General features: G+C 32.3%; 1 protein-coding gene across 3 annotated transcripts in view; it reads left to right on the top strand.

Annotated features, from left to right (window-relative positions):
• The window catches only part of FANCL (FA complementation group L), an 84,616-nt gene that overhangs the window by 8,372 nt on the left and 62,828 nt on the right, over positions 1-13,416 (top strand). For 2 of the 3 annotated variants that reach the window (XM_007075382.3, XM_042981438.1), the window contains 4 exons: positions 3,056-3,114; positions 5,251-5,311; positions 7,792-7,848; positions 12,566-12,666. In XM_007075382.3, coding sequence (XP_007075444.1) covers positions 3,056-3,114; positions 5,251-5,311; positions 7,792-7,848; positions 12,566-12,666 — 278 coding nt within the window. Of the gene's footprint in view, positions 1-3,055; positions 3,115-3,829; positions 3,881-5,250; positions 5,312-7,791; positions 7,849-12,565; positions 12,667-13,416 lie in introns of all 3 variants that reach the window. The other variant, XM_042981439.1, reaches the window with a different exon arrangement.

Below are 13,416 nucleotides of genomic sequence, written 5' to 3'. Positions count from 1 at the left end.
TAACGTAGAAAGTAAGTCCTGCCACTGTTACTCCATGTTAGCTAGAGGCAGAAATCCTCTTTCAGTGTCTTAAAAGTTGTATTGTTGCTTTTTTAAAATTTTGCTTTGAGAAATGTGGCACTACTCTTATTCTGTTTCCCACATACTATTTGAAAATTTTTTTTAATGTTTATTTATTTTTGACAGAGAGACGGAGCATGAGTGGGGGAGGGGCAGAGAGAGAGGGAGACACAGAATCCAAAGCAGCTCCAGGCTCTCAGCTGTCAGCACAGAGCCCAACGCGGGGCTCAAACTCACAGACCCTGAGATCATGACCTGAGCCGAAGTCGGATGCTCAACCGACTGAGCCACCCAGGCGCCCCTCCCATATACTATTTGATCTTAGCAGTTGTGGACTTTTTATTGTTAAGGTCTGCATATTAAGATAGCTCTTAGAGTGGATCCTTAGAAGTCATTTCTCACATGTTCAGTTGGCTCTTTTCCTTATGTGAATTGCCAGAAAATATACTTGGACTGTAATTTAAAATATTTTTTTCTGCTGTCTTATTTTCAAGGTCTCCAGTTCTTTGTGTATTGTATTGTCTTTACCTGTTTCCACTTCAGTTGCTTTTTTCTGATGGTTTTTAATTTTTTTCTCATTTGGTGATTTTCTGGTTTTTTGTTTGCCTCTTAAGAAACTTGAAAAAATATTTTATTGGAGTAAAGTATACATAACCTTTGCCAGTTTAACCATTTTATTTTAAGTAATCACTACCCCAGCTTGGGGCTTGAACTCACAACCCTGAGGTCAAGAGTCATGCAGTCTACCAATTGAGTCATTCAGGCACCCCACCTCTTACGAAATTTTTATTTTGCTCTGTTCTTCCTTGAGCACCTATTAATTTATTCCATTCTAGTATTTTATCTTTTTCTGAAGTAAAATTTTTTTCCTTACAATTTCTGTTCTTGGTTTTTGAATTTCTGAATATTAGTACAAATACTTAATGATAATATAATTCAGTATTGTAATTTGTTTATGCCTGTGTTTTTTGTTTGCACAGGTGATTTGTTATCACTTGAAATGTTTTCTTTCATTCTGGTTTTGACTCCTAGCTTGACATTGATGAAACCAATATCTTGGTGAATTTGGTTGTTGACAATAGTTTATAAAATTCCTAGCTTAAGTATAATTTCTTCTGTAGGTGAAGCAAAGTGCAGTTTATTTAGTGGATAATTTTTTAGTAGTGTTGAGGGAGGAGTTGAGTGTTTTTATTTTGTTATATAAGCTCCTCCATTTCTCACTCTTAATTTTTCCTCCCAACATCCATTTTCCAAAGGATGGCTTTACCTGCCTTTTTTATCATCTATTCATATTTCTTTTCCAAGGTGAGCCTCTTGACTTTTGTGTTTATACTAAGCCCCCCTACCCGTAGTCAGTGCTCTGATCTACCGAACTCTTTATTATTATTTTAACACTTAGTCCAATTCCTCTTCTCTCTTCCATGCTTTTTTTTCTGAACCCCCTAGTTCTTTAAGAGGACTTGCTATGGAAGTCCCAGGGTAGAAGCCACTAGAAAGTGGTTTTTATTTTTCTTCCTAGGTAGCTTGAAGTTTATAGTGTGCTCTCTCTGATTTTGCTGGAGACACGGGATTTTTGTGGTTTTAATTTGTTCTTAATATTGATCTATTTGGGAGGATGAGTGGAGAGATTCAGATTTAGGCAACTCTCTGTACCTTGTTCCCTGCAACCTGGAAGTTCTTCTTGAGAACAATTAACACTTTTTATATGCTTTAACTAAAAAAAGCTAATTTTGAACATTTTCTTGAATCAGAAAAATATTGTGACATGTAACATGGCATTTGACCTTTTAAAATGGTTGGATTTTGCATATAAGGGACTTTGGAATTTTATTCTTTCAGATAACAGATCGGTAGAGTAGTTTTACTATTTTTCATGTAAATTTTGAATTCCAGATTGTTCTTACACCAATGTGTGGGATGTCTATAAAGTTAGGTTAAAGTTACTACATAATATCTTCTAGTGCTTTAATGAAATAGTGAATTATTGTTACTTGACCTTTTGAAAAGGTCAGTAGTACATTTTGTTTCATTTTTTTAAAGGACATTTAAATGTAATGAAAGTCAGAACTGTAATATTATCATGAAAGTAAAGGTTATGGGGTACATTTAATTGTGTTCCTCTAGTTTTGAATCTGCTTTGAGGGAGCCTGTGCTAAAATTCTCATGGTGATTATTTTTCGAGAATTTTATTACTCTTTTTCATTTTATATTGTTGGAGTAAAAGATTATATTTCTGTTTGTCTTTTTCTGCTTACCTTTGCTCAGATCATGTGTATTATCCTATTTAAGATATAAAGTTTAAGCTGCTTACCCATTCACTTTCTCAAGAAAGAAACTGAATATGTTTTTCAGAGAACAGTTCTTTCCTAAGAAAGACTCTTGAGTAAAACTTGGTATATTCAAATGTATAGCTTGTGAATATTTAAAATAAATATTAGTGATTTTATTCATTAACGGCACATGAATGTGGGAGAATTAAATATTTTGTTTTATGAAAATATTTCTCTCATGTCTGTATGTTCAGATTATGGAACTAAATATATTTTCATTTTATTAAAATTAGGAAATTGAAAATTACAAAGCTGGTAATGTATCAGATGATCTTATTTTGCATTGTGATTTTTTTTCTTCCATAATCAAAGCAATTGAAGGAATTTCTTCACAGACTTATTTTCTAAGAAATACTTAAATTTCTTTGTTTACATTAACAATTTCTTAGTATTTCTTGTGACATGAGTTGATTCTAAGACTCTTTGTTTTGATTTCCCAGTAATTACAAAGTTTCTGACATTTTTAAGTTATTTTTACTCAAATGCAATATTTTATTCTATACATTTTAACAAATGTAAAGATTTGGATGAAGTTAATACCTTTTAGAAAATAAAGGAAAAACCTTGCTGTTTCTGTGTGATTTTTTTTTTTTAAGTTTAGCTTTTTTTTTAACATTAAGCAAAAAGATGAAAATTTGAGTGAACCTTTTCAATATTTTCCACAGGGACGAGATTTTCACCTTAGAATAGAGTTGCCTGAAGATTTACAAATGAAGAATGCAAGGTGATGTGGTGTTTTGTTATATACATGCATCTTGGTAGGATGGACAGTCATTTAATCTGGTAAAAGCTGATTCTAGCAATTAGTTTTGCCTAAAGTGCTTATTAGCCAACCAGAAATGTTTCCGGTTTTTTCAAATCAGTGTACATTTGTAAATTATTTTCCCTTGTGCTGAAGTACTTTTCAAAGGTAAAACATTAATTCTCTAATTTTTTTTTTTTTTTCATTAAAGTAGTAAATAGCAATTGTGTAATGTACCTCTTGGTACAGACAGCCCTTCAAGGAGTATCAAGAGATGAGACTGGAAAGTAGGCAGCATCTAAAAATCTCATTTCTGTTCTTAAACATCTCTGGGAGTAGAGTGGACAAAGAATCCAGAGACATTGTTAGTAGAATTGACTGGATTTTGTGACTAATTAGAAGTAGGAGATCGAGGGGAAGAGTTGTGAAGGATGCTTTCCAAGTTCTGGCAACACTAAGCTAGAGAAGAGGTTAAAGTGGAGAAGTAAGAGAGCCATCATTTAGAGACGTTGTCAGGTGTGAAGTATCAAGAGGAGATGTTTAGTGTATTGGCTTTGAAATCAAGTGTGAGACATGCAAGTCACAGTAGGCATGGGATTTGGGCCTGTTAGTATGGATACTTTCCAGTTTCTGCAAGTGTGGGGTGAAAAGAGAAAGCCAATGTTTAAAAGACTTGAGAATATACCAACATTTACAGGACTGATAAATAAAGAGGAACTTGGAAGAAGAGTAAGGACTGACCAGAGAGGTAAGGGGAAAATCTGGACGACAATTATCACTAAAGCTATGAAGAGGCTTAATGAGAAAATGGTTCACTGAGTATTGCAGAGGGATCAGGTTAAATATGAATAGGTTTCGTGTAGTGACAGAAAGCAAATTGTATTGGGTTTGGGAGTGGGTAAGGGAGTAGAAAGAAAACATAAACAGTATAAAGTACATTTGACCCTTGAAGAACCCAGGATTAAGGGGTACCAATCCCTCATGCACTTAAACATTTGCATATAACTTTTGACTCTCCCAAAACTGTTGACCAGAAACCTTATCAATAACATGAACAAGTTGTTTAACACTTGTATACTGTATGTTGTATGTACTATATACTGTATTCTTAAAGCAAACTAGAGAGAATGTATTAAGAAAATCATAAGAGGAAGTGGCGTTTATAGTACCGTATGTATATTTATTGAAATAATCTGTAAGTGGACCTGTGCAGTTCAACCAGTGTTGTTCAAATGTCAATTCTATTTTGGAAAAAAAGGAGTGGCTAGAGAAGGGTAATGCAGTCAAAGAAGAGTTGTAATGATCTTGTTTTTTTATGTTGAGATTTACTTGGGCAAGTTAATATATTAAGTTGAAAAAACTAGCAGGAAATAAAGATATCACAGTAAAGTGATAATGAATTGATGGTCAACTTGGCAAGGGATGGAACGTACATTTGGAGAAGAAGTTTTCTTGTGGGCAGTTGAATGAACTACTTTGTTATTAAGAGAGGAAATAGGGGGGAAATGGAGGTTAGCAGACCAAGAATGGGAGAGAGTCATGATGTCCTGAAGGGGCTATAATTGGGGAAACTCAGAGGGGCTTCCTACTTCAAGGTAAGGAAAAGCACATCTTAGAAGAGTTACTCATCTAAGCAATATCAAGAGCACAGCTGAGGTGAGCCAGTGGATAGGTGAACACTAACTTATTACTACTTATATAATTAAAAGTACCTTTTACATTAATCTTTAATTTGAAGATTATATCATTACATATGCTTTCTCAAATACAAGTTCTGTACATTATGATCAAAACTGTTGGTTTTCTTTAACCTAACTTGGAGAAGAATCTAGTTCAATAGCAAATTTTTCTTTGGCTATGGTTAAAAAAAAAAAAAAGATTTACTGTTTGCATGTCATTTACTGATTGCAGTTATTTATATTTTGAAATAAAATTAGTCCCGACAGTTTGAAGACAAGACTTTCAACAGTATCAGTGGTAAAAAATTTTATTAACTTGTCAGAATTATATTTATGTCATTCTTTTCTATGTACATGCGTGTTTGTGCTAGCATACAAATAAGTTTTTTCCTTTTAATTCTGAACAATAAAGAAACCATTTTGTTCCATTAAATTTTAGATTATTATGTAGTTGGCAACTGAAAACAATACTTAATGGATACCATCAAATAGTACAACAGGTAAGTCCTTTAAAAAGTTTGTTTTAAACAAGGATAAGAAATTACAAAGTTAACTCTTTTTTAGAGGACTGTTTGCAGAATGTTGTAACAAACTGGTTTAATAGTTGCTGACTTTTGTAGGTTTCATTTCTATTAAATATTTTAAGGATCCATGCATTATAGAAAGTGTTTTCTCAGAATCCTACGTACATCTCTAGGCAGCATTTGTCTGAAACTGATTTCCATCCTGGAGACTTGAGGGTCTTCAAATGTATAGCCATCATGCATAGCCATCACTTTTTTGAGAGATTTTTTTGCTGAGACTGAATAGTGGTAGTAAGGAGAAGAAAACCAGGACCCATTTAGGAATTGTAGAGTATCTGTGGCAAAAATGGGATTGTAGTTCTAGATTAGGAACAGGAAAGGTGTGGTGGAAATCACTTAGGATCATACATACGTACTTAATGAGTGTACATGTAAATACAGCATACATGAGGTATAGACAGGATTAATCTTTTTTTTTTTTAATTGTCATAACTGGAAGTTTGTATTATGGATTACCTACACCTATTTCACCCTCAGCCCCACTGTAGTTATTCTTGATGTTTAGGTTCTGCCTGAAAATTCTTTTAAAAATTAGAGAAACTTAAAAAAAGTCACTGTTACTAAAGAAACCAAAAATAAATGAAATGCCTCTTGTAGAAAAATAAATGTAAGTAGAACTGCATTTCCTTTGATGCTTTATTCATTTGTAGGTTTTTCCTGATTTCTGCTATTCCTATATTTTTTCTATCTTAAAAGCAGGTTATTATCTATGATAACTGACAATGACAGTCACTCTCACATAAAGCATTACTGAACCACAAAGAAATATAGGAGATAAACTATTTGATTTGTAGAATGTAGGCTGTCATTGCTGGCAGCATAATTACTGCAGTTTTTTAAGGAGATATTTAAATTATTTCTCTGTTTTCTTTACACTACCTCGTCCTCATCCACTGTGACTATTTATATTGTATACTAGAGTTCAAGAAACGAAATCTATTGAGATATTTAAATAGCCTGGAAAAAATTGTTAATAGAGACTAAGTATAATATCTATAATTGTTTTTCTCCTCCAGTTCACCACAAGAGTTCCTAGAAAAAGTCCCAATTACTTATTAATCTCTTTTCTGCCCTCCAGTGGGTCATATAGAACCAAGAATTAGTTTTTCTTTGTTTTATTCCAGTATTCCTGTTCTTTCCTTATAGTGTTTTTAACTTTAATAAGTATGGGTTGGGGGATCAGCAGTCTTTTTCTGTGAAGAGTCAGACAGTAAATTTTTCAGGCTTAGGTGGTCCTAAAATCTGTCCCAACTACTTAACTTGTAGGGCCATAGCAGCCATGACCAGAGGTAAACGAATGGGTGTGGCTGCATTTCCGTACAACTTTAGTTCTGGAAACAGGTATTGGGCTGCTTCTAGCCTCTAGGCTCTCTTTCACAGAAACTTGATACTATTTATTGCTCATTACTAGTAAGCTAACAGGGCACATATTGTATAGAAGATGAGAAAGTCAAGGATTCATTTTATAGATTTGCTCACTCAAAGCTATGTTGTTATTCATATGTCTCATGAATTGTTGAAGTATCTTAGATTATTATTTTTCTTGTCTAAAAGAGTGAACAAATTCACAGATGGGCTTTGTTCAGAACTGCGTGGTGGTACTGCAGTGTATCACAAAAAAGTAACAAAAATGCAATATTTTGATTTCAAGAAGAGAAGTGATGTAGGGTTTCATCTAAAAGTTACACTTGAGAATTTGCTTTGCTTTCCTTTATTCTATAGTTATTTTAAGAATCAAAGATTCTAGGAAATAAAATTATAACTCTTAAATATTCAACTTTAGAAGTTATTTCCTTTTTGCCTTTTTGTTACAATGGCTTTATCTTGTTAAAAGATTGACTGCTTTTGAATTAATATGGGTTAGTTGTGAAAAAACAAAATTAACAATTGTAGGTAGTTTTAAGGTCAAGGGCAAAAATAAAAATACAGTATTGATCATTAATTCATCACTCTAATTAGATTTTTTAATTGCATAGATTTGCCTGAATTTTATTTTATGTTCTTCTTCACTCCTATAACACCTTTGTCTGTCTTCTTTCTTTTTTCTTTCTTTCCTTTGTTTCCTTTGTTTCCTTTCTTTTCTTTCTTTCTTTCATAATGATGTGGTTTGGCAGATTTGCTAAACTTGACCAGTAGTCAGTGCTGAAGGAACTAAGGTGTGTGGGATTTTAAGTACAATTCAGTGTATCTCACCAAAATAGATTTGAGGGCTTTAAATTACTCTTTGAAATTGGTAGACATAGGAGAGATGGTTATAAGTACTTTAATTGTTACGCTTTTAAGATGTAGATACATTTAATATTTTTTTCGTCCACATGGACCTGTACTTTAGTTCAATTTCAGTATATGGAATATTCATTGTACAAATGAAATTAATTAGAAATGTTTTAATCTAGAGAATGCAGCACTCTCCTGATCTAATGAGCTTTCTGATGGAGTTGAAGATGGTTTTGGTAAGAATTTGTTTTCTGGTGCTGTTACCATATTCTATAAGTCTTGATGTTTTAAAAAATTGCTTTAAAAACTAACATCATTGGAATTTAAAACTTCTCAACTCCCAGTCACTTAATGTTTTATTTTACTGTGTGTGTAAATGTGGGTGATGCTTTTTTTGAATTGCATGAGGAACAGAAATGTGTATAGGAACCAATTTGACTGTGTCATAAAATGGATACATTTGACACTAGTCTTAGGTGGTGAAGAAATAAAATGTACTCCTGGTTTGTCAGAGAATTTAACATCTATGGAGAGATAGTCAGACCTAAAGATATATGTATAAGTTTGTATACAGCTGCAGATTTCTGAAGAACTTCTTAGGCTTAGTACATACATATACTTACATATAGTAATTGATTATTCTGTTAATCAATTATGCATAAAATACTTTTTAGTTTATCCTATGGACATTGTATTATTTAAAAAATTGTTATGCAAGTTTTCAACATAAGCAGAAGAGGGAAGACTGCATAGTGAAAACTGATGGGCCCATGACCTGACATTTTGTCATTTTTCCCCCTACTCTTTAAGGAAAGAGGGACTAGAGTAGTTTTAAGGAAATCCTGGACATTGTATTCATCCCTCCATGAATATATTGGTGTATACTTCTAACAGCTAAGTGTTTTTTTTAAATGTTGTTAAATATACTATTATAACCCTGACAAAGTTAGTGGTAATTTCTTATAGTTCTCTGTATCTGTATGAGAATAAGGTCCACACATTATATGTGTTGATATGTCTCCTAAGTCTCTTAATTTCTAGCAGCATTTCATCTTTCCCCCACCCTTTTTTTTCTTCATGCCATTTACTTGTTAAATAAACTAGATCATGTGTCCTATAACATTTCTTGCATTCTGGATTTGGTTTATTAGATATTCATGGTGTCTTTTAACATAGTCTTCTGCCTTTTTTTGTAATTCAGTCTCAACAGAGTTGGGTTCATTTTCTGGTAAGAATACTTTGTGCTGTGTACTTAGATTGCATGAGGGAGGCACATAGTATCTGATAATTCCTCTTTTAGTAAAGTTAAGATTGATCAATAGATTTAGATCCATTGAATATAAAGTTTCATATCAGCCTGTCACCTAATGGTTTTAGCATCCAATGATAATCATTGCAGATGGTGATTTAAAAAATTCTGTCATCTACATTTATTATCTGGAGGTCTGTAGAGAAGAACTTCCCTTCATCAGTTATTTGGTTAATTTGAGGTATAGCTCATACTGGAGAAATAGGTTAAGTGCTTGTTTCTTTTCCCTTTTTTTTTTTTTTTTTTTAAATCAATTTTTAGAGTAATGAGTTAGTGCCTAGCAACTGTCAAAGGGAACTAATGATTTTTTTGTTTGTTTGTTTTTTTTGTTTAGTAGCATTAAGAACTCATGGACTTTTATATATTGACTTTAGTCCATTGCAATCACTATACCTTTTGATGCTTAAATTGTTACCATTTTTGGTCAGTGTATCCCCCTTCATCTCGGCTTTTTAGTTCTTTTAACACAGCCCAAACTTTGCTTTCTGACACTAGTTGCCCCAGTTTAATTTACTCATCCTTTTGCAGAACTATAATCAGTTACTTCTCTGAAGAGCCATGGTTTCTTTATAGGAGATAGTGTTTGCATGCCACAGATCTAGAAACTGGAGTGTTCATTGCTATTACTGCTAGGCCTTGTCAGTGGACAAAAACTAGGAAAAAATACTGTTTAGAAAGAGAATAATTTATCATGAATTCATATTGATATTTCCAAGTCAAATTTGGCATTATGGCATTTTTACTTTGATATTCATGCTTGTGTTTCTTTTACTCTGAAAATCTTGGTTTCTAATATTAACATAATTATTTTTTGTTATGTTTTACTTGTTATGTTTTACTTATGCTTTCCTTATATCTCTTTATTTATATTTCTCTTACAAAATTATATTACCAATGTATTGGTATTAACAACTGCAAGCAGTTTATTTTTTTGTAGTTCTTTTTGAGTTTTTTATTCTTAGTAGCATTTGCCACGTACTAAGAGCTTAGTTGCCAGTTGTTCTGAGTCCTTTTTTCAATCCTCCTAACAAGCCTCTGAGGTAGGGCTTTGATCAAATGTTTGGGATCAGAATAGATTATAGTCAGTTTCTAAAATTTGACTTATAAATTCATCAACCCTAACTAATAAGAATTATCAAAATTGATTATGAATTTCATCAAAAGCCAAAATATGATAAACTTAAAAAAGATGAGGTGAAGATGTGAAGCATATTTTGGTTTATCCTTGACATTGCAAAAAAAGTCTGTAAGGTGTTTTTTTTTTTTAAATCTTTTTAGCATACTTTAAAAAAATGGTACAAATAAAAGGACTAAGGGACCAAGGTAAAACTATATATACTGTGTCCCATTAAGCTCTTATTACTAAAGCTAACTTTATTAGGTTGTAAGAACAGCTCTATCGGTCATTTAATTTTGAAGAAACTTACTGGTTTAAAATGTTGACATTGATCTCTGATTAACAATATTCTATTTAGTACATTTGTTACCACGTTTCTCAATAAAATGACTTGCTGTATTTTAGCTTTCTAAAGAAATTGACAGATTGGTGATACTATTGCACATTTGTGAACAGTATACCTAAGAAAATAAGAATTGCATTAGTTTATTTGTTGGGCTGTGTTGTCGGTAATAGGATTCCTATAACATAATCACCAATGAAAGTATTGAGGATGATGTTCAAATGAAATGTGTAGTTATTGAACCTTTTCAGGAAACTGGTGTATCTCCACAGTTTCCTAGTAGTAACTAGGCATATAGGGGAGTTCAGTATATATTTAATATGTGAGCATTTACCTGTGTTTTAATAGAACTCTGATGTGGGTAGGTTTTTTTTTTTTTTTGTTTTTTTTTTATTCTTCTTTAGGGCTTAGTCACTAAGCAGCTAAGTCCTTAAAATAGGAAATGGTAAAGTTAGAATTTAAAACCTTTGTAAAGCTTGTGCTCTTTCTACCATGTATCTTGCCTCTTCTCCACAAAGAATGCTTTGCTTCTCTGACTTAGACCTTTTTCTTGTTGTGGTTCTGGAATAGGAGTAACTTGTTTGATTCAAGGTAGAAGGTAGAGTTTACAAATGTCATAAACCTAGGATTAAAATACATCTTTAAGTTTATTAGAGCACGCATGAGCTGGGGGAGGAGAAGACAGAGAGAGAGAGACAGGAGAGAGAGAATTCCGAGCAGGCTCTGCGGTGTCAGCCTGGAGCCCTATGCGGGACTCGAACTCAGGAACCAAGAGATCATTACCTGAGCCGAAATCAAGAGTTGAACGCTTAACCGACTGAGCCACCCAGGTGCCCCCCAAATACATTTTTATTATCATCTGAACTTATTTTTACCGTCAATGTATGTGGATAGCAGTATTTAATATTTCTGGATTTAAAAAAAACTTCAAAAGAATTACTGAAGCTGTTTAATATATATGTATAGGAACTACACTGACTTGTTTTCGTAATAACAGGATAATCTTAATAGTAAAAATTTATTTTTATGGACCATCAGGCAACTTACAGATAACGTTAGGTATTTAGTTCATTAAAAAAGCAGCATACTTCTTGTCTAATTAAATTCAAATTGACATTTTGGGCTTTACAAACCTGCTTTCAAAGTTTTGTTGTTATTGTTTGTTTGTTTTTGCTTGTTTCTATCCTAAAGCAGATGTAGAACTGTGTTAATTTCAGTTAATAGTCCTGATTTTGAAATACTGTTTTTGAAATACTGTTGTGTAAAATCTATTCTTTCTGGTATTGTCTCAATTTAATAGTATTCTATCCTTGTTTAAAAAAGTGTAAGAACTTTATATATGAATAAAACTTAACACCTTTTATTAGGGTTGTAGAAACATGATTTTTATACTTGTTCTCATCTGGTTTTATTATTTATTATATCTGACTTCTTTTTTAATTTATTTTTTTATGATCTCTTGATAATCCAGACCACATGTACATCTGTAATTTGCAAGATACATATATTTTCACTTTCCAAATGAGATATTTGTCTAGGTCAGCACCTCTGAAGTAATTGATAATATTCAGCCCTAGCAATTCTAATGATGTTAGTATTGCTTGCAAAAAAAAAATCTTAGTATTTTTGAGGGTCCATAAACCATCTTGAAGATATCATGGGTGGGCCTAGCAGGGAAAGGAACTGTGATCTAGCCAGATAGATGAAAAAAACACTTAACCTGGTCTGGAAATAATACAGAATGTTAAGTCAGTGAAAGAAAGTAGCAGGTGAATATTTACTGTAATAAAGGAATTTTGTTTGTAAGGGTGTGATTCAATTCAAGCTTTTCTTAAAGGTACATGTTTCTATCAAAACTTCTATCCACAGGAATAGAAAAATGGTGAAGCCTTGGTTTTTTTTTTTTTTTTTTTAACTCTTATCTCTGATAAGCATAGTAGTCTAGGAAAAAATTTGATGTTTCAATGGTATAATAATTGATATTTTCACATAACATTCTGTGCAGCCCTTCAACTTTTTCAGGTTTCTTTATAGGAGACTGGGAGTGATTCAACTGGAATTTCTATGAAAGTAATGGACACTTTGGTTAGCCACAAAGGAAATTTTGAAATTGTTTTGTAATCAGGTACTAACAATTCACTGTCTAGCATTCCACAGCAGATTCAAGTTTTTTCTTTTACACAGGAAGTTGCTTTAAAGAAGAAACAGGAGTTGTGTCCACCACCTCCTCCTCCCCAGTTCTACTCAAGCCTTATTGAAGACATAGGAATTCTTGGTTGGGACAAGTAGGTCTATTTTAAAATACTTCAGAAGTTTTTTTTTTTTTTTTTTTTTTTTAATTTCACATTTCAGTCAATGTATTTGCAGTTTTAGCAATTTATACCCTTTTTAGTCAAAGTATTTGATTATAATTAGGGCAACCTATCATTACTGTGGCTATGAATTAAAGGGATATCATGTTTAACAAACTGATCTACAAGGTAAAATACTAAATATGATTTGAAAAAAAATAACATTTTTATATACAAAATGTTACCATATTTTTATTGAATATAAATGTGTTACTGTTTTAGTTTTGTTGAGGTATAATTGACAAAGAAGATTATAATATTTTTAATGTGTACAATATCATTTTGATTTATATGCATATTGTAGAAGAATTCCTATAAACTCGTTAACATCTCCATCACCACACATATTTGCTTTTTTTCCTGATATTTTTTGGGCCATTGTTCTTGTGGCTGTTATGGAAGAGAGACTTTTAGGAACTTCTCACTGCCATTGTCCCTGACATCACTCAATATATTTACTGCCATTTTCACTGGTAGCTTGCTGTATGTTTTCTGTTTGTCTCACCCATTTTGTGTTTTTCTCTCCCATCTGCTTTCATCTGCCTTTATTTGAGATAATCAAGAATTTTATTAGTTTTTATTCTATTAAATTGTTATACATTCTTTTACTGTTCTTCTAGAATTACCTTAGAAATTACAACATACATATAGCAAAATATACATTGTTACTGTTACCAATTTTCT

Source organism: Panthera tigris, chromosome A3 (genome assembly GCF_018350195.1).
Source record: "Panthera tigris isolate Pti1 chromosome A3, P.tigris_Pti1_mat1.1, whole genome shotgun sequence".
Lineage (NCBI taxonomy): Eukaryota > Metazoa > Chordata > Mammalia > Carnivora > Felidae > Panthera > Panthera tigris.
The sequence above is the reverse complement of the archived record's forward strand: the minus strand, read 5'-3'. Positions and strand labels throughout refer to the sequence as shown.